At 45.8% G+C, this 22,431-nt stretch overlaps 1 protein-coding gene across 4 annotated transcripts in view; it reads left to right on the plus strand.

Annotated features, from left to right (window-relative positions):
* The window catches only part of Trpc7 (transient receptor potential cation channel subfamily C member 7), a 118,720-nt gene that overhangs the window by 43,879 nt on the left and 52,410 nt on the right, over positions 1-22,431 (plus strand). For 2 of the 4 annotated variants that reach the window (XM_076938925.1, XM_034511109.2), the window contains exon 4: positions 18,309-18,473. The exons of the other annotated variants lie outside the window; for them this stretch is intronic. In XM_076938925.1, coding sequence (XP_076795040.1) covers positions 18,309-18,473 — 165 coding nt within the window. The remainder of the gene's footprint in view (positions 1-18,308; positions 18,474-22,431) is intronic. 4 annotated transcript variants of the gene reach the window in all.

The following is a 22,431-nucleotide window of genomic DNA, read 5'->3' on the forward strand; positions in this document are numbered from 1 at the left end:
TACAATAGACTTAATTTCACTAGGTTGCTAATGACATTTTCCATTAGTGTGACAAGGGGCTGGAGAGATGGCGCTGGAGTTACGAGCACTCATTGTTCTTGCAGACACCCAAGTTTGCTTCCCAGCACCCATGCTGGATGCCTCTGTAACTCCAGCTTTAACTGTGAACTTGTCACAGCCTAGAGTCCTAAGGAGAAAGCCTCAGTTGAAGGAGTTCCTAGGTCAGATTGGCCTGTAGGCATGGGGCATTATCTTGAGAGTTTATTGCCATAGGAGGGCCCAGCTTGCTACAGGAGGTACCATGCCCTAGGCAGCTGGTCCTGGACCTTATAAGACAGCTAAGCCTGAGTCCAGGAGACAGCCAGCAAGCAGCATCCCTCCATGGTTTCAGCTTCAAGTCCCTGCTCAAGTCCCTAGCCAGTTTTCCTCAGAGATTCGCCATGAGCTGAAAGTGTAAGATGAAATAAGCCATTTCCTCCCTAATTTGCTCTTGGCCATGGTGTTTGTCACAGCAACAGAAAATAAACTAGATGGTTTGAGACACAATGGGAGTGTGGGAATCTGCAGACAACACTGTGTCCAGGGAAGGAGAATGTGTGGCTATAATTTAGGAGGTAGAAAGTATGAGTCTGGAAGTCAGGGGACAAAGTCAGTCTAGAAACTTCAGTAGGTGCCTCGCCTCCCAATCATAGGATAAATTGCTCAAATTCCCGCATCACTCTGACAAAAGTGTGATTCAGTTTAGGGAAGGAGCAGGAACCATTTTACCAGAATGGAGGTCTTGCTGGTAAGACTGGGCAACACTGAAGGAGGCCTTATGGCCCCTCACAAATGGGGCAAGACTGGGACAGAAGACAGAAGGAAGGAGAACTTGAGAGAGAGGCTCAGAAGAAAGGGACATGCAGGAGTTTTCTGACAGACAGCAGGGGTCACCCTCCCTTCATACACAAGCTGTGCCCTTTCTATTTCCTAACAGAGAAGGGAGCATGTCACCTAATGTCACCTAACGCCATACCCCTGGGGAGGAAGCTGTGCAGACCCAAACTCACACACATCTGGTTCCGAAGCCTGTATTCTGAACTCTGTCCTTAGCCACCATATGTCACTGCCATACCTGCTGGCACCAGGGAGCTAGGAAAGCCCTCTAGGGGCCTGCCAGAGGAGCTGCTGTGGTGTGAGGGCCTGGGGACCCTTACTCTGTTTCTCAGAGGTGTGCAGGGAAACCTCACCTCTCACCAGATCTTGCCCTCGCCCTCCTCATCCTGCCCTGCCCCCCCCCCGCCACTACCCATCTCTGTCACCTTCAATTAAAGTAAGCATCATGTATGATTATCTTTTATCTCTTTAAAAAGTGTATTTGTTTATGTGTAAGGATGCTTTGTCTCATCTATGTGTGCGCCACACGTGGTGCCTGGTGCCTTCAGAAGCCAGAAGAGGGTATCAGATGCCACCGGACTAGAGTTACAGACTGTAGTGAGCTGCCATGTGGTGCTGGGAATTGAACCCAAACCTGGTTTCTCTGAAAGAACAGTAAGAGCTCTAACTGCTGAACCATCCCTCCAGCCCCACGCATGGAAGGTTTCCTAAGGACCTTCATTCCATGGGCAAAAGGGAAGTGGTACAGTGTTGGCAGATTTAGAAGCTGCTTTTGGTGCCACCAAACTGAAATCTAGCAAACTTAGGATCCTTTAGAGATGCTTTACAAAGACAGATTTCAACAACTCGGCACATTAGCATCCGTTATGGCTCCTAAGTGTTACTAAACCACCGCCCTGAAAAGGCTGGTAGTCCACTTAGGGACAGGGAACACATAAAGGTTCACAGAGTCCCTCCTAGTTGTAATATATTGTATTTCCATATAGTGCACAGTTATCCCTGAACCTCCTTACATAACTATTAGGAGATTTCTTCCCAAAATAATTGAATACCTCCCCACCCCCTGCCCAAGAAATGCATGTTTCTGAAGAAAAAAAAAATCCCTCTAACACGATTTAGAGAAATTCACATGACATAGTCACCAGAACCACGGTGTGACCCTGGTATGACAACTCCGAGTCACCGTGAGTGACTCTTTCTATGGTGCTTTTCTCCCCTCCAGGGCAGGGACAGCAATGCTTCACTCAGAAATTCCTAGTTTGTAGTAAGTTCCAGACAAAAGTGGCACATGGTACCTTACAAATATCTTTCATGAACTGTCCAGAGCCACATCCAATGCTCATTAGGAAACAGTCTGTAAATTATCTGTGTGGCAGGCAAGGTTCTAAGCTGTTAAATCTTAACTAGACTCTACTAATAGATACTATATTGTACTAAGAGAAAAGGAGGGTCCTTTCTAACCTAAACCTGTTGTCAGAATTATTTTATTATGCCATACAGTTTGATGTAGTATCTGGATATGTTTATATATAAGGTATATAGAATGGCTGGAGAAGCAGGCATGACCATTGGAAGCTAAGAAACTTCCCAATTCAGGGACTATTGGTATAGGTCCCATGGTGGCAGGCATGTCTGGTCTCACATCCTGGTTATATGACCTCAGTGTCTTCATTTGAAAACAAAGAGCTAAATTTATATTTATGGCATAAAAGTCTTTCAAGGATTAAGGTAATCAATCCACCACAGTCACTCAGGGCATCTTTTATACTCTGCTTTCCCTTAACGAGGTAGATCTGGCTCAGTGTGCCCCACCTGCTTTGCCAAGAAATCCTATCTCAACCTGAGCTAGGCATCTTTGTTTGGGCTCAAGGATTCACCTATATACCCATGGGAGAAATGTGGCCAGTGCCCTTCTCCTGTGGACACCTTAGCCACTGCAAACGCTTACCACCACTATCATTTAGACTAGCCATGGCTCCGTGGACTCATTCCACATATTTTCTAGAGTGTCCACAGCATTCTAGGATAGCGTGTACTAGGGATGGGTACAAAGCAGACAGGAATTCTTTCTCTCCAGGATATTCCAACGAAGAAAACCCTCTGGGGCAAATGACTTTGAGACTCTAAAATTTCACAAAGAACACCCTTTAGGCCCTGTCTCCAGAAGAAAGTTCAAATGAAACCTGGTGTACACCACCCATGGGTGACTCCCAACCCCTTCTCCTCTCTCCCGGTCTCAGAAAGCATCCTTCAAATAACAGCACTATCCTCCAAGCCCCTTCAGGGGGCTGCATCTTCCCAAACACACTGTGACCTGTGAGCTGCCTCCTGTTCCACAGTGATAGATCCCTTCTGGCCATGTAGGAAGACCAAGAACAAATGTCAACTCTCTTCCAGGATGAGTCTTCTGCTAACAAAACAAAGCAGGCTCTTTCAGACACCAATCACACACCATACATGCAGGAGCAATGGAGTAGTAGTTCAGGACATAGCCATCAGCAGCTTGATCACAGTGCTGTCTGACAGAAGGGAGACTAGGAGGAAATAAGGAAGACTTTAAGAGAATAATTGCAGGAGCCAAATTTCAGATAGTTAGAGGGCAGAGAAGAGAAAGAACACAGAGTTCCTGAGACGAGGAGGGCAGAGCAGGAAGGATGGGATACAGGAAGAGCCTGAAGACAGACAGAAAGTGAGGCGTGGGGAAGGGTCTCTTGCTCAAGACTCCTAGAGGTTGACAGTGTGGAATTCTGGGTATGGAACTGAAGAAGGGTGCTCCTGTTATTTGTTAAGCTTTAAGATTTCCCTGCTTAGGACACCAACCATACTATCTAATCACGGTTATACAGGAAGTCAAGCATGGCTCAGCTGGGAAGCTCTTGTGTTAGGGTCATTTGCCCAGCCATATTCACTGGTGGCTGAACTGAGCTAGTGACCTTCCATGGCAGCTACCTTCCAAGAAGGAGCCTTCCCAAGACTGAAGCAGATGCTAGGGATTTCTGGGACCCCTCCTTGGGAGCTTCACGCCACCACACAAAATGCAGCCACATCCTATTAGTCAAAATAGGTCACTGAATGCTAGTCCACCTCTTAATGGACAGCTGTCAGGATAGCACTCCAGAGTAATCAGAAAAGGAGATATCAATACTAGCATTTTCAGGGAAATTCCATCCCTCTCAGGAGGAAAGGAAAGGTAGGAGTCCCTGCTTGTGGAGCATGCCCAGAGAACAGTAGAATGAACCAAAAACTCCTTCATGAGGCCAACTGCCCCATTCCTGAGCACCACCATGAAAAATTCATGTGTGTGTTAAGCATTTAAAAGGTATTTGCTGAGAAACTACGGTATCTGCTATGTGTCTATAGATAGAATTTAACAATCTTACTCTTAAAGATGTAGTATTTTAGGATGGCCATAGATAATAAAGGCATAACCAATTCTAGTAGCAGCTAAGTGACAAAAGACAAAGTGAAGGATTGGGGCTGAAGAGAGCTCAATGGTAAGAACGGAAGACCCAGATTCCATTCCCAGCACCCATGCTCACAACCATCCATAACTCCATGCAATCTGATGCCCTTGTCTGGCTTCCATGAGGAAAAATGTGATGCATGTGAACTCACATACATAAACAGTAATAGATAGATGGATGGATAGATAGATAGATATAAATAAAGTAGAGAAAGACACCATGGAGGGTCTGAATAGAGGAAAGGTAAGACCCCATTTTGGACAAAGCATTGAGGAAGGCTGTGGGCATGTCAGATTTAGGGAAGAGGTCAGTAGGGCCAGATGGCAGGACATAGATGGAGAAAGTGGCAGAGTGCAATGTAGGTAAGTACCAGGTCACTAACAGTCTCAGAGAGAGGGAACAGATAGGAAGTTATTTCTAATCATGGAAAGCACTCATTGGTCTAGCCCCTTGGCCAGCTAATGAGGCTCAGTTCTTAAGACAGATACTTCCTTGCCAGACAAATACTCCTCCTGCCTGCCTTGGAGTGGTGGAAAGGCTGGAGATGACAAAATCTTCCACCAGCCAACACATCTCCCCTACTGGATATAAGAGCATAGGGATAGTATCTGCTATAGGATTGATACTGTATGACTAGAGGCCTCCCAAGCCATGTCTGGAAAGAAACCTAAAATAATTTTGCATAGCTCCAGATGGCTTTGAAAACTTAATTAAAGCCACAACTAGCCCAGGAACCTTCCCCGTCATAATTATGTTATTGATCATTAACATTTAAAGAGGCTGCAAACAGGACACTGGACACTGCAATAAATTATCATTGTCCACTGGGCAGGCTCAATGAATCAGGTGCTTCTGGAGCCGTCCGAGACTGTCTGGTGCTGTCATTTAGAGGATGCTGCTCTACTTTTTAGTGCATGGGGTATAGCAGAGGTGGCAGTGGGGGCAAGTCTGCACACAGAAAAACTTCCTTTCTGGATATCTGGTCTACCCCTGGAAAAACAACTCTACTGCAGCTTCTCTTAGCACCCAAGGCAATGAACTTTCAAACTCATGTTCGGTCTCCATCTTATCATGGCTCATAAGTACGTCCGGGATGCCAATCTCCTGGGAAACGTCACATGTCACGCTCTTAGACTTCAGTAATAATAACAGCAGCTGTAACAGCACCTTATTAAGCGCTCACTCCATGGCCCTTGTCATGCCAGGTGCTCTAAGTATAATCATCCGATGCACTCAATGTTGCTTCCACTTGTCAGGTGAAATCGACATACCTCAGAAGTGACAAGACTCATCAGGATCACACCCAGCCAGTCACACCCAGAGGCAAGACTCAAGCTAAGACCTGCTTGATTCTAACCCAAGTGCTTGGCTGCTCTTTTTCATCGGCATACCCTTCTCAACCCTTTAGTAGGCTGAGTTCACAGGTATCACAGCTGAGAACAAATGACCTCTTCTGCAAGCCTTTCCTTGTATGTCTCCACATCCCAGCCTGGATGAGGTACCCCTTCTATGGGACTCCATGACACCAATCACTGGCAAAGCACTGACTCAGTGCCCTAGGATGTGTCCTTGTCTAGACTCAGAGACCCTAAGAGTCAAGGTGCTGTAGCCATGCATGGATGGAAAGACATGGTGGTTAGACAAATCTGAATGCAGTTAGACCCAATTTCCTCTTCTGAAGAACATGACCATGGTGAGATAAAGGGAAATTGTATTCACTGTAGATTGGTAAAAAAACACCACTATTCCAAGCATGACCACAATTGACCCACGTCAAGGTTACTCCCTGAGTGAAATGGTTGGACTTACTCTTCAAAGGGCAAACCCAAGTGCCCTTGAAATCTTTGCTTTGGATACAGAATGGTCATGTCCTCATTTGGCATCTAAAAACTCGAAGCCAGATGTCATATACATACCAAAATATGCTCTGAACGAAAACATCCCTAGTGCTTGGGGTGTGAGGAATTTTGGCATTTCTCAAAGAGGAGAAGAGAACAATAAAAATTGTTCAACATGGGAGATTTGAGTAGCAGAGTAACCATGGTATACATGACCAAGGCAAAATAAACTAACATTGACTAGGTGACACTCATGGATTTGCTCCAGGTTCTTGGTCTAAGCCAGTGATTCTCCACCTATGGGTCGTGACCCTTCGGGGCTCAAATGACCCTTTTACAGGGGTCACATATAAGATATTCTGCATATCAGATATTTACATTATGATTCATCATAATAGCAAAATTACAGTTATGAAACAGCAATGAAATAATTTTGTTCTTGGACTCACCACAGCATGAGGAACTGCATTACAGGGCCAGAGCACTGGAAAAGTTGAGAGACACTGGTAAGCAATAATCCCCTTTAACATGGGAGAGTATGAAAGGACAATGTAACATATGAAATTATGGAACACGCCTTTAAAATGCCTTATAATCATGCGCTTCATATGCAGAGAGGCTTCTGGAAGAGGAAGGCTTCATTGACAGCACATGCTGTTGTTTGCATGGGACCAAAGGCTCAGGAACAAGGACTTGAACTCCACCTACACTGTGTCTACCTTTATTAGTCAGAATGGTGCTATGAAAGACCATGAAAATCTGAGAGGAAAACTCCCAGAAATAACCAAATCTGGCCAAGAACCAACTGAGGAAGATGAACGGTAGTTATGAAGTTGGAGCCCTCGGGCCCGCCTCAGCCTCCCTTCCAACAAGCCACAAGAGCTGCCTGCAGGCAAACAAGAGAACTGACTCTCCAGCTTCCATGAGGGGCTAATTTACAGGGTCTGAGAGGAGAGGAGAGATCAGCAATTCCTGCCCAGGATGATGAGAAGCAGAGTCATGGAAACCCAAGCCCTGGGAAAGAGGCGGTGAGTAGAACCTATCTCTGCCTGGGGCGCCACTCTCAGCCACTCTGTTCACAGACTGCCTTTTAGAAAAGACAGGAGGAGAGACCGACAGTGATCTAGAGACAGGAATACAGGAGAGAGGCTGGCTGGCTTTGCTCTACAGTAGAGTCCACGTGCCAAGGAGTAGGGTCCAAAAGAATAAAACAGCCAGCACCACATGATGTTGCTACGCCTAGGACTACAAAAAAAAATCAGCTCCTGAAGAGTGGTGGGCAGAGGGCTGGCTGAGTCTGGCAACAGCCCAGGCCCAAAGGCTGATGTGGGAGCTGCCAGAGCATGGATGTGGAGCTGCCCGAGGTATCAGCAGCTTGCCTGGGGGTTGGAGCAGCCTACCTAAGCAAGGAAGAACCGATGGCCTGCATGCAGTCTACTTCGGGCTAGGTGGAGCACCTGGAAATGAGAAGTTGGGGAGGTAGCTCACTGGTGGAGTACCTAGGTAGCATGTGTGAAGGTCTAAGTTTGATCCCCAGCACCACCAGATAAAAAAGTGAATAAGTAAATGAATAAATAAATGAATATACATAGGCATCTATCAAACTGTCACTCAGTCTGAAAAGACTTAGGACCATCAAGACTGAGATGTTAATAAACTCCCCAAAGGCAGGGCCTTGACAATGCTATCCAGTCTGTCCTCTATGCCTAGAGGTGTGTGTGTGCTAAGTATCAAAAGGCATTTCCCATGCAGACAGTGTGTGCATGGATGACTCTAACAACAGAACCAGGTTTACAGTCATTAGCACCCAAGACATCAGGGTCATACCCAGATCATTTCTAATTCTTAACCAATATCAGTTCTGTTATTTCAATGTTTACAGCTCAAACTATCAAAACGCTGGCAACAGTCTCACATTTGGCAAGTTTAAGAAACCCAAAATTTAAATTTAAAAAAAAAATGGTGGTACTAAATCCCAAGGGCATGCCAAATGTAAAACCGTATATAAAAATAAATGTTGAGAGAACTAAATACAGGCAAAGACGATACGCAGAAGTCAGCATCGTTGTATAAATTCATAGGAGATGAAGGTAATTTTAAAGTATAATTTTAAAGTAATTACATAAGATGAAACACGATTTTTTTAATTAAAGCTGATCAAATGTGTCACTCCCGACTCGTGCGGAAGCTGATCAGCAGAGAAATCTGCAAAAACCTACAAATACTAAGAGATAACCCTAAATGATTTCTCATGGATTTGTTCATCCAGTGCAACCAACCCAACATTTTATCTGATGTACAAGGGAATCTATTTGAAACAGTATGTCCACCCACCCCACCTGAGCCCCATCAGCATAGGCTGGAATTTCTATGCTGGTCACAGCTACAGTTTATATTTTCTGAAAGCATTTCCAGTCTGTCTCTGACTTTCATTTCACTAAATGCAGGTACAAATCCCATGCAGATTTCTTGTATTGCTATCGATAACTTTGGGCATATATTCCTGTTGATAAAGTGTTTGAATTAGAGTCAAGAATTATGCTTGCAAGGAAAAAAAAAAACCTGTTGGTTTTATTGATGCTCAAATTTCGTTCTCTGCTGAAGAACCACCAAACATAATTTCTCTGTTAGGAAATGACAGCTTTGTTTAGTTAAAATTTTAATGCATGACAGAAGTGTTTTATAATTATTAAGTAAAATATATCAGCAGATATTAAGAACTGCCCTGTAAATTAAAAACTAGATCAATGTCCTCTAAGCCAGCAAGAGCACCTATGAGTTAGCCCTGACTGTGGCACTTTCATAGACAAAAGAAGTTTCTTGTTCCACTCACAATCCATGGTGAGATCAAGACTGGCACGTAGGCGGAGCCCAAGTATGTCCCTACCCCTGTGAATCTTTGTAGACACAGGACAGTACAGCCACAGGAGCTGCCAAGTTACTCAACAACCTGGCCAATTACCCAGTCACAACTCAGATCCAGGGAATTGTCTGAAAGCACTGCTCTGCCTAGTAAGCTGTCAAGTGGGACTGGATGGAGCTCTGAGATCCTCATTAGGCCTCCCCAAGGCCATGCGGTTTGAGTTGTGTTATCTGAGGCTGTACATCTGCACAGCCTTCATGAGGCCAGGCAGAGCAGAGATCAGGCGCTGGAGCTGCCATGAAGCCAGTTCCTGATTCTCTTCTTTATAAATGGGAGACAGAGGCAGGACTTTGCCTTTAGCATGATGATTCGCTCCTTCTAAGAGGACGGAGAGTTAAACTGCTTTGAGCCTTTCCCTTACATATTCCAGATCTCTGTCTGCGCTGAAGTTGGCTGACCAATGAATGAACTGGTACAGAGAGACTAGAATTCTACATCAAGTTCAGTGGCAAGGCCCCGCCCACACAAACACTGTGTGTTCAGCAACAAGCCCCATCCATGTAGACCTGGAGAAATCACCACCCCACCCCCCGCTTGTCTGTTAGATTTCAAATCTACCTTTTAGAAATATAAGGGAAAGTTTAAAATATTAAATTTAAAGTCAAATTAGCCTGGGTTGAAGACCAGACCTTGTCATAAACAATTACTTGTATAACTGGCTGCAAGCTAGTAACGACTTCTGTGTCTCGGGCCCCTATACTTAAAAACAAGGGTGTAACAGTTCCCATCTGAAGGAACTGTCAGAGGGTTTTTATGCCTTGGAGATGGTTTGAGAGTTCTCTTTAGGTTTCATATGCTAGAACCTTGATCCTTGGTGTGAAAGTGTTGAGAGGAGATGGCCTAGTCCAACTGCATTAGGTCATAAGAGCATTACCCTCAGAAGGGACTAAATTGGTTTTGATCAGGAATATTTAGCAAGAGTGAGTATGGCTAAAGAAATGCTACCCCTCTGCCCTCTGGCCTTCTGTCATGGCATGACCTTCTGTCATAGCATGACCTTCTGTCATAGCATGACCTTCTGTCATAGCATGACCTTCTGTCATATAACATGGCCTTCTGTCATGGCATGACCTTCTGTCATAGCACAAGGTCTCTCCATCTCCCACCTAATGCCATCCTCCATGCTGTGATATAGCCAGAAATATCTTATTAGAGGCAGAACAGACAAATAAGTCACCCAATTTTAGACTTACAACCTCTAAATCTTTATGCTAAATAAAATTCATTTCTTTGTAAGTATCCAGCTTCAAGCCTTTTACTGTAGTACCTGAAAACAGATTAATACAGGGTTAAACAATATAATGACTATTAAGCATAAGGCCTGACATAGAAAAATGGTCAATGAATACTATTTTTATCACCATTGTAGTTATGATTATATAAATACATGAATTAATGTTAAAATATCGAACTGATGCTATTTGTGGTAGCTTGCTACTACATATAGAGAAATTAAGCAGTTCTTATCCAATCTAAGAGATTAATAATCAAACCCTATGTTAGACTCACATTTCAATTTCCTCTTGCACAACCACACAAAAGCCTGGCTTGGTTTCCATCACTCCTCCATGTATGCCTTGTAGTCAAGATGCGGACAGTGTTCACCAAGCTCTGAGTAACAAAAGATTGTTATATTTAGAAATTGATCCGGGAGGATTAGTCACCAAGAAAATCATGAGCAGATCCTAGGAGGACACAGAAGGGCACTCCATTTCATGAATGATAGTCTCCATCAGAAAACCATTTCTGAGGAGCAATAATGAGCCATCAGTACAGTCTTTACAGACATGAGCCAACCTATGACATGAGTGCAAATAATTCTAGTTGTCTTTAAAAGCTGGAAATTAAGAAGTAGAAGACAGGCATTAAGTTCTGCTATAGCTGGGAAACAGGGCTAGAGCAAGCCTCCTACCTGAATGAGTGAGAAGAAATATTTGTAGTAGTAAATGGCCATCAGAGATACCCAGCTCCCCTGCTGCCTGGTAGAATTCCAGAATATTCAGGGGAAGCTGCATGGTAGGACCCTCAGCTCTGGAAATAACCAAGAAGCATGCCAGAGCTAGGTGATTTGGGAAGTGTAGAAGTGAAGGGGTGAGGGTGGGGGGTGGGGCTGCAGCCTAGTGAAGCTCATGCAGACATGCATAGGAATGGAACCGCCCAACTATGAACAGACAAACAAAAATGTCTCACAGATATACAGATAATCAGGAGATGAAAAAGTTTAAAAGTTAGTACTATAGAAAACAATGCGAGGTGCAGAGGGGGCGGGGCGGGGCGGGGGGAGGAGCTTATAGGCATATGAAATTAAGAGCCTCAGGTTATAACCAGAAATCTTGAACTGAGTTCATCTCCCCAACTGCTTCAATTTTCTTAGGCCATCTCTCCAAATGGCACTACGAATTGCCCTCCCGGCAAGCTCATCAACTCAGATCAATGGGCTTTGTGGATTGAGGAGGTTGCCATTACTGTGGTTTTCTAATCTGATGTGCATCTACAGTAAAAAATAAATTCTGTGGAGACAGAGATTCAGACATTTACCTCCTTATCTGCACATCTGGGAAGCAAGCAGCCCTGCAGCCTTGTGAATACTTATGCACATCTGGGAAGCAAGCAGCCCTGCAGCCTTGTGAATACTTATGCACATCTGGGACGCAAGCAGCCCTGTAGCCCTGGGCATAAGTGAATATTTATGCCCACTCCAGATGTGGCACGTGGCCAGGAGGACTTACGTCAGCCCTCGAATCAAAGAGGAACCAGGTCTGCAGAGTGAACACAGAGGGCTTTGGCTCTGCCATCATTTGTTACATTGCCACTAGCAGCCCCATGGTCTTGCTTTCCTCTTCCTTTCCTTCTTTCCCTCCCATCATCCATTGCTTTCCTTGTCAGCTAGCATGATTCTCTACTATCCGTTCCCTCCATCCCAAACAATGCCAGTGATATAATTAGCACCCCTTCCTCTGCTCCTCAGAGGGGGGAGGGCAGAAATTGCCTCTCGCCCCTCCCATGAGGACAGACCCCCATGTTCTTGAGTAAAAGTGACATCTAGAGGAGATAGCCAAAGGAGACTCTCTGGATGGAAAAGTAACATGACTGAAATCCACAGCTCAGTAAGAGGCCAAGCTTGTCGGGATAGATGGGACAGTGGCCTGGCTTAGGGAAGATGCAGGAAGCTTCATTGGGAGAGGCAGAATAAGAACATGGCCATGATTAGCTACATATGCCAGCAGTGAGGGTAAATGTCAGTGCTGCCTAAACATTCTTGTGTCTCAATATTGTCAGCTTTAAAATGAGCATCAGTGTTCCAGCATTGGATGGTAAGGAATAAGTGAAAAACACGTCTGTAAACTGCACATCACAGGGCCTAATTCGCTGCGAGTTCTCTGTCAATGCGTGCTTCTTAGATTTTTACTGTTTTATGATAAGGAACTAAGATAAGGACAGGTTAATGTCTAAGTCAACCAGAAGAAGAAAATTCAAAGTGTGTAGTGGAATGAAAATAGCTCCAGCTTGGAGTTAGATGGTGGCTGGAACATGAACACTCTCTCAGGCCTGGGAACCACTTGGGATGGCCCAGCCTTAGTTTCCCCAAGTGAAACATGGAGAGGAAACAGAAACACTAGAGCATGAGTGCATATATGACAACTCCAGTTTGGAGGGTTACTGGGAAAACTTTGTGCAACAATGTAACTATGCCTCCAGTTTGGAGGCTTACTGGGAAAACTGTGTGTAAGAATGTAACAAGCATGCTGTATACAGTGGAACCTCAAGAAACAGTTAGGAACAGTTTATGCTGTTCAGACTTCATGTTGCCTGATGCCTATACTTACAGGCTCTGGGCAAGAACTCACTTTTGGGATCCCCATGCTATGCCAAACTCACTCAACAAGCATCCTCCCTGTCATAAACTGAAAGTGAAGAGGTAAAAGAACTTTCTAAAAAGCCCTGGGGAGGCCAACAGAGATACCGCCTGCCACCATGGGCTCAGGAGCAGCCTTAAAGCCATGCCCACCTTCACCAGCTGAGCAATGGGTCCTGCTGAGCACTCGAGGCAGTTTCATCTCCCTCAGATCACAAAGCTGAGAGCTGCTCGGGTTGCACATCTAGGAAAGATATAGACCTTGAATCAGGGTGGTCCTCCCTGGAATCTGCACAGTCAACCACAGTACTGGTGCAGACAGCACTCTGCAAGGGTGCATGCCGATGGAAGCAAAGCAACTAGATTCTAATGCGATTCCAGAGCATGTGAACTACAAGGTACTAACTAGGTTTGAGAAAGAGGCAGGGGGCAGGGGGAGAGAGGAGAGAGAAGAGAAGCACCATTAGGAATACCCATGGTGATCCACGGTCTAAAATAACTCACCCATCATAGCATCACTGGCAGCCTGCTCAGGAACTGGTAGATACCCCACCCCCACCCCACAGCCACCAACCATTGAACCATACTCCACTTCCTAGCCACAGAGCTGATGTCTGGTGGATCCTGTTTCAAGACCAGGACCCCTTTCTTTGTCCCCAATGTTGAGTACAATACCCAGTGAGAGGAGTCTCTGGAGAAAGGTTTGTTGACTGAATTAACAAGCAAACGAGCCAACAAGCAGAAGCAGTGAACCATGAACCTTTCCATCTGTCTCTTTCATCTCCATGACTTAAGAGTGTGACCAACAAACTTCTTTCCATACTGGAAGGGAAGAGCATTGCTACCACTGAGCCCAGTACTGTACACAGTCCAATAGGAGGCAGCACTGCAGAACGATTCTAAGTCACATTGGCTGGCCACACTGAGAACAGAGCTTGCTGGCTGCTACCATGTCTGTCTTCTCTGTTTCCAGAACAAATTTTTGTGATCGAACAATGCTGATGAGGAAGAGGAAAATCTCTCCAAGTCACAGGAGACATTATTAAAGTGGGGACTTTGGTGGATAGCTGTATAAAAGCACCCTCCCCATACTCACTGAGTTCATAACATTCTTCTCTAGCTGGGTCACGTTTCAGCTCGCTACAACATGCAGAGCCACATCGCCTTACTGTGTGGATGAACCCTAGGATCGGAGAGAAATATCCATCCATAAGGGATGTGGAAGTTACATGGCCCCACAACAACCACTTCCCTTCCCTGCCACATGTGGGACTTTTAGTTGGGAAGGAGTAGGGTGTGGAGAAGGGGGAAGAAGGAGACTGCTTACCGCCGCAGGGCTTCAGGACCTTTAGCAGTAAATGGGTATGTGTCAGATGAACAGATCCATGCAGTTCCTGCCTGCTCCACCAGGGAACAGCTCCCTGGTGTTCCAGGATAAGCTCTACTTTCAGTGGAGAATCCTGGAATGATAGAGGGGGGTGCCTAACATACCCACTTAGGTTACATGGACTAGAAACATCTCAAGAAAATGTCTGCTGGGACAAAGAAAGATCTCAGAAAGAAGAACAAGAGGACCAAGAAGGAACAAAGAAAATGAGGTGGAGGAGGGGAAAGAGCCACCAGCTTGTTTTGATTTCTTGCATTTTCATGTAACATTAGGTCCTGTTTCCAGAACTTCCTAAGTACCCACTCATGACTAGCTTGAAAGAATGCTTTAGAGAACTTTAGAGAACACAGCTAAGTGTGGAAAGAACCAAGACCAACCCTCTGGCATCTGGCAATGCCTAGAGCCCCGTCAGCCTGGCCACAGGTCCTCTGTTACCTGCCCACCACCAGGAAAGCCTTGTGGCTTGTTAACCCTGCCTCTTATCAGGCCCATGGGAGTTAATATCTCAGGAAACAACACACACACACACACACACACACACACACACACACACACATTTAATAGTTACAGGATTCTGGCAGCTCTACAGTGATTATTCTTAAACATTGGACATTTCTTTGTGGGTAAATATAAACAGTGCAAATATTGAGGGGAAGGAGTTTCCTTTGAGGTATGAAAGAAAAGTAGCCCACAGACTAAAACCAAAGCAGGGTTCAAGCTTTAGCCAATACACCAGGGGTCCTCATGGGCTAGCCACACAGTCTCAGCACCACAGAAGCACCTGTGGGATTACGTTTAAATGAGGTTTTTAGCAGAAACTAGCTTTGGATATAAAGTTTACATTAATCATGGATTCGGTGCAGGTGGACTGACAGGAATTGGCTTGAGAAGGATCTGAGAGCTAGAACCATGCGAAGCTGGTCTTTTGTGACCTCAGGGTCCTTTTTCCCAAGCTGGTGAATCCCAGTCTCCTGCCCAGTGTAGAGAACTTGACCTCAGCGGCACATCCTTCATCCCCTGCAGTCTACCTACTCAGCTGCCTCCACCGCCCACTCACTGAAGAGGCCGTGTAGCTGGATTTCCTTTCTTTCACAAAGCAGCGTGGCCTCCTGTAAACCCACCTTAATAGACTCAACTCCAGCTCCTTACAGACTCATGGGTCTATAGAATGGAAATCACATCCCTGAGGAAGTCAAGGCATTCCATCCCATCAGCTCTTCCCCGAAAGGGCCTTCCTAAAAGCAAACCGTGCTCTGGACCAGAATGGCTTGGGGGCAGGAGTGGCTCAGGCAAAGCTTAGGACTTGTATCTTTTGATAATTCCATCCTCTGTAAACTAGATGACAAAGGAAGCCAGTGTGAGACAACACCAGTTTTCTGAGTCATTCTTATTCTAGTTGTGAGTTTTCTTCCTGGCCCTTCTCTGACCTTTGAAACTCCTCCCCCAGCCCAAGGTTGGTTGTGTGCCCTTGCATAAATTCTCTCTGTGTCCTGAAGGTGGACTTCATTTCTTACTCTTAACCCTCCTTGGATCAGGGATGATATTTTCCTATGCTTTAGAATAACAGGAAAATTTTCTTTGATACACACTGAACTCCATGTCACTGAGTTGTCTTCCAAGGCCTGCCAGGACTATAGAAAAGTGCCCACAGACAGCAAATATCAATTTGGCTTCAGCTATTTAGCTGCTGTCAAATTACTGCGAGCAGAGTATAAAGCCCATCTTCAGATAAATAGCAGATCTGAAGCTAGGTTGCTTCACTGCAGGGAAATAAATATGCCTGTGAAAACCAATGAAGGTTTATTCAAGGGCAGACAGGGCCCCAGAAGAGCCCCCTTCTTTGAGTAAAGGCCACTGTCTTCCTCCTGGGTAAGCAAGAGAACATGGGGATGTATGGACTCCACTTGTCGCTCAGAACCCTTGCTGCAGTCAGAGGAACCAAGGGGTAGGCTCTTCCCACAGACTAATGCCATGACCATAGTGAGAGCCTCCCAGGGCAGCCCCAGGGAGCATCACTGCAGGGGTCCTGTGGCCTCCTCTATGCTTTCAGGGGTCCTTTGGCCTCCTCTATGCTTTCAGGGGCTTAAGTCCCTCCTTCTGTTTAGACTGGGTCTCCAGAGCAAGGCCATCTCAGCACTCTTACAAGGCGGAGTCTTGGGGATGACTGTGTTCACCCAGCACTCCACTCTAGATCCAGGTTAGGACTAGACTCTGGGAATCCCAGCAATGTCTGTATCTTATTACTTGTTGCCCTTAGCTGTGAGGAAAGGGCCCGGGTTATCACAAAACTTGCTGGCTCTTGGGCTCCTCCCTCAATTAAGGAGAGCCTTTTGGAAGAGAAGACCACAATGGTCACTATGAATCTAATAAATACTATAAGGACACCTTGCTGCAGCTAATATTCAGGTAGCAGTATCACAGGGGTCAAAAGAGCATTGTCAGTGTCCTCACAGATAATCTGTTGATGTTATGTTTCTGAAGATAGAAAGCATGCAGTCATCTGCACTGAGAATTTTCAGGATTTCTATTTATATTGTTTTCATGATGGAATGTCTTATATTTCTGAGTTACTGTATGTGTTCCCTCAGTACCCAGTGAAGCAAATGGGAGGGATATGGGCGCATACTGCTTGGGACGAGCAGTGGGAGAGCTTGTAAATGACGCCCGGTCTTCTCTAGCTTGTGGGAATCCTCAGCAGGGACAAAGGACAGGCCTGCCAAAAGCAACACATTCCTTCCTTCTGCCACTGAGAAAAATAAATGAGTACATCAAATGTTCTCAGGTTTAAATTTTAGTCCCATGATTTTTTTAAATCAACTTAAATATTGCTTATTATAAGTTTCTTCTGGCCAGGATGCAGGGTCAGCTAAACAGATGGCAGGGTAGCAACAACTGTCCACAGAAAAACAGATGATTTGGCTACAGAAGCTCAAGCCAATGGGCTAGGTCATGCAGGATAAAAAGAAAATGTCTTCGAAGCGTCTTTGTACATGTGGGCAGAGTGCAGGAAAGCCCCGACAGAACAATCACCATCACTGTCCCTTCATCTCCTCACCTTCATTTTTTCCCTTTTAACTGGCTTGTTTGCAGAATGACTTTACACAGTAGAAGAGAGATAGATGGCCATGTAGCCCCAGTTACAAGGGACTTCCTGCTAGGTACATTTCCTCTCAGCAGAGCCCCCAGATACCTGAGACAAAAACTGCAGGGGCCCTAGTCCAACAGCTGTACCAACCTAGGGATAAAATGGCCACTAGAAGTTCATTTGTGACTTGGCTATTAGAACCGACAGTTCCAAGAGGAGGAGGTCGTGCTGAGAGAGGTGACTGATGTCCTCAAAGGAGGGCCCTGCATGGAGGCTACTGCTCCAGTGTTCTAGCACAGAATCACTCAGCAGGCAGAGGCCCAGGGCAGGATCCAGTGAGGAAGTACTGTCCAGTTCCTCCAACGTTTCTGGAGATGCCATAAGCATTTTCCTCAGCTGCATAGGAAACATAATCCTTAACTTAATCCCCCAAGGCAGTCTGATAAACTGTTTCGCCTGGGAGACTATTGAGGTTAGATAGCTGGTCTACGGGCACCTAGCTCACAAATGATAAAAAACAATTCAAGCCTGAAATTCTTACTCCCAAACGCTATTAGTGACTTATGTGCCCCTCTATGCTGCTTCCTAAAGACCCCTGTGCAGAGATAGGTCTCTCTGACCAGACGACCAACCTGGATTGGAGACAAGCATTTACCCCAAAGCTGAGCATTCCAAAGTCTGAGGCTTCTCCAGACTCTGGTTGAAGTAGCACTTCAGCCACTCGGCATCTCTGGGTCAGAAGTCCTGCTTACCCCGACTCCAGGCTTGCCACAGCTTCCCAGGCTCCCATGCTCCTCTCCTCGGGTTGTGTACTGTTCAAGTGCTATGACGCCGTTTTCCTGTTTGCATTTTGTTTTGTTTTTGCTTTTGTTTTTACAGTTCGTTGCTCACCCTAACTGTCAGCAGCAATTGCTTACCATGTGGTATGAAAATCTCTCAGGCTTACGGCAACAGTCTATCGCTGTGAAATTCCTGGCTGTCTTTGGAGTCTCCATAGGCCTCCCTTTTCTCGCCATAGCCTATTGGATTGCTCCGTGCAGCAAGGTACAGACCGCTTAAGGCGCATGTCATTTGCAGTTATTTCTTCTCCTTTCTTAGCATTTCCTTCAGGTCAGCAGAAGAACTTTTTCTGTGTTGTTCAAGTATTACATAGAGCTGGAGCTGGGCAAAGCACTTGCTTGGCACATTTGCAAGGCTCTGGGTTTAAGCCCCAGAACCACAAAGAAAGATGAAAAGAAAAGAAGGGAGGAAGGGAGGGAGAGAAGAGGGATGGAGGTGGGGAGGGAGGGGAGTAAAGTTCTGATATACTAAACAAGAACAGAAGAACCACAAAAGGGATCTGTTTTTAATTATTCCTTTTTAAAGAGGCAGGGAGTGATGCGATAGGATATTTTAAATATGTGAGGTGCCTCTGAATGGATAAATAACAGAATAGAGGATAAAGGTACCTTCCGTCTACAGGGTGCTGAGTACGTCCTCCAAGCTCTCAGGACACTAATTAGCATCATGGTGTAGAAGCAGCCATTGCTCCCCAAGAGCTTTCTTTTTGTTACATCTTCTTGGGATAGCTCATTTTACTCCTGGTTACATTGTAACATTATGTGCTTCAAGAAGCAGTTCAGAAGATAGAAAGAACCAGAGGGGAGGCTCCTCACAGCATCCTTACTCCCCTAGCCTCCTCCGTCAGAAGGTTCTTGTCCACATTAAATAGACTACACGTAGACAAGAGGGAGAGAAGAAACATCCAGAAGGATGGGACTGAGTGTTCCTTAAGGAAGATAGCAGAAAGGCAGGAGTGACAAGAGGAATGGGCCCTATAGGCACTCTGACACCTGTGATGCTGTGGGTCCCACCTTCCTCATGGCCCAGCCATTAGGAACAGAAAGCACCTGCACTCCAGCAACAGAAAGAGTTGGTGCCCAAAAGACCAAACCATGAAGAAGCCTTGAAACATGCTCCATGGGTTTAAGATTGTCTTAAAGACTCCTAAACGAAGTGAATCTAGAGACATGGAATTAAGCTTAGGAGATGCAACACTCACTGGAGACGAACATGCCTCCAGGGAGCCTGGATCCTCGGACAGCTTGGTGAGCTAGTGCAGCTGCTACAGTGTGGCCACTGAGCTGACACTCCTGTCAAGTCCACAGGTGAGGCACTCAGGCCAGAGCGATGAGTCCAAGAATTCAGGCCGCCAAAGCAGCCAGGCAAGGAACTCAGCACCTCAGCATAGGTCAGCAGTCCCAGAGAGGGGGGACGCTCTCCCACAAACAGTGACTCCCCAAGACAGAGCTGTGTGTTTGCTGTATCTGGCCTTAATGTCTTTGAGAGTTCTGCTTCTATGGCAGCCTCATGTCATGGACTTCTACATCGAAATCTTCCAGATAATATATATGTAAGCATGGTCAGATGGTTTGGTTTTCTGTCCCCCCCCCCTTTTTTTTTTATGAGCTTAAAATCTCACAAAGAAAGTAACTAGACTCCAGATAGATTGTTGCTGGCTGTTGGTTTCAGATACTTATAATAAGGCTGTATCTCCAGGCTGCAACCAAATAGTCTGCAGTGGAATTGAACCACCCCCATAATGCACCCATGCACGCTCAAGAGGAACATCTGCCTTAACTCTGGGCCTCAAAGCACACTCTAGGGAGTTTAGTCAATTAGAGTATCAACATGATGAAGGAATGACTACCAGCCAGTCACAACCCACATCCCCCACATTCCCCTCTCTCCACTTCCCACCTCCACAAAACTGACAGTGACAACCTCCAGAGCCCAGGTCCAGCCTACACCAGCACACAGAGCACCTCTGTGTGCCCAGTACACCTCTGTCTGCCAGGTGCACTGTCTGCCCAGGTACCTTGGGAAAGATTCTACTTCTTAAAGTTGTGCTAGGGCTGAGAAGACTTGAAAAATAATATATATGTGCTCAACCCTGCCTCCAAAATAGATATGTTTATGGGAAAGGCATTTGGGGCTTTCCAGACCCAGCGAATCCAAAAAGCTAACATAGAGATATAGAGGTCAAACTTACATTAACCTTCTGGAATGTTATAAAAGAAATTATTACAGGATGATTTAGCCTTTGACTAGGGCTTCCTTTCCTCTTTTCAAAAACTTGATTGACATTTGGTGCTCCAAAACTGTCCAGTGAGACCAAAGTAATAGAGCACTGAGATAAACAAAGCTAACCTTAAGCCACTTGTCTCTTGGGCACATTTATTAGACTCCCAACTCTCTGAGCAACTGGGGAGCACGGTGAGTAGTGACTGACAGGCCTGAGTCTGTCACGTGGGATGACTCTCTTTACAAGGAAAGAGTCCCTCATTAAAGCGCTTGTCAAGCTTGCTTTGAGGCAGCTAAGGGACAGATAAAAGAGTTGATATATTTTTAGTCTTTCCTTTTACCACTTAGTTGGGAAAAAACCCTTTTCAAGTTTGGCAGAGACATTGCTGGGAATTACAGAGAGGTCAAATCTTGCGTGTGACAAAGCCAGCCTCTCTGAGGGATCCTGATATGCAGAATACCATGGCCTCCCAGGAGGAGGGCAGTGCAGAGGAATCTAATAGGCCGATCTTCCAGTGAGGTCACAGCCTTGATAGCTATTTCTGTAGTCTCATAAAGAACACAATGCCATTCCAGGGATTCCATTATCACATGCCCAGATAAGATATTAGACTGCCATATTTGTTTATAAGTAGACTTGTAAAATGGCCTCATCAACTGTCTCATGTCCACCAATGTCTAGTGACTGTCAGGAGGCTTTGTTCCCAGCCCAATAGTGCATCTTCTTCCTATCAGCTATCCTAACTGAGAGACAACTACCAACACTGAGATTGGCTGGCTGGCCTTCTGAGATGAGCTCATTAACTTCCTCTTGAACTCCTAAGCCTGTCTTTCTGCTATTTTAAGTTTGGGGGGTTTCTGAGAAAGAAAGTTAACTAGAGATTGCACAGCCAGGCACATCAAGAGAAGTACAGCTCGCCAATTTGTCACTTGAAGAGCATCAGCAAGCTGCAGGTGTGTGCAGGTGAGGGTGAGTTGCAGACATGAGCCTGGGACTGGCTTTCCAGAATCAAGGAAAAATAACAGAGATTTTGTTCCTCATTCCTCACTGCTGTCACAAACATTGACATGGCCAGGAAGGCCAGTGTGAAGCCAGTGAGTTCTGAAAAATGGGAGCATTGGGTTAAGTCATTTCTTAGCATCTTTATCCTCTCGGCAAAGGCTCCTGTGCCCGAGGGCCTTTGTAACTCATTAGCCAGTTGATGAGCAGGCTTTTGTGAGCTCTGCTAGGTTATGTGCCTGCTAAAATCTCAGGCAGCGGCTCTTCAGCAGGTAGGACCAAGTAGAAGTCAGCATTGTGGCTCTGTCAAGGAGCTTCACAGTCCAGTTAAAAGCGTGACAGGAGAAGCTGCTTCCTCATCACTAGCCTTCACTCTTCAGCTATCCCCAAAATCAGTCCTAGGAATCAGACAGGGAAAACCAAACAATTCTAGAATCCAACCTGATGCCTTTGCAGTGTGCAGTCCACCAATCTTTCCTGCCACATAGCTCCTCTTGGAAAGAATATCCAAGTATTTGTAGGTACTCCCCTCCCCATCTCAAACGAGCATCTAGTGAGAAGGGGGTTTCAGCAGCTTTGAAGGATTCCCCAGTCCACACAGTCCAGGTACCAACTAGAAGAGAACCGAGGGTCCAAAGGGCTCATCCCCTGCATTTGTTTCTACCAGAAAGCAAGCCTAAGCCACAGGAAATCACAACGCACCGTCCTAGCCATGGCGATAGAAGGAGCATGTGTGTGTGTGTGTGCTCACCAGGTCTCCTCTTAGACCGCTGTCGCTTCTGCCACCAAGTCCCCAGGGGCAATCCAGCAGCGGGCACCTGCTGGGACAGGACTGGGTCCTGCCAGAGGCTGGTCACTCTGCTGCTGGGCACAGTCTGAGCCCTGCACTGTTAGTCCTCATTTAGGTTTTCACCATCATTTTTAATCTGTGTCTCTCCC

This window comes from Arvicanthis niloticus, chromosome 8, assembly GCF_011762505.2.
Source record: "Arvicanthis niloticus isolate mArvNil1 chromosome 8, mArvNil1.pat.X, whole genome shotgun sequence".
NCBI lineage: Eukaryota > Metazoa > Chordata > Mammalia > Rodentia > Muridae > Arvicanthis > Arvicanthis niloticus.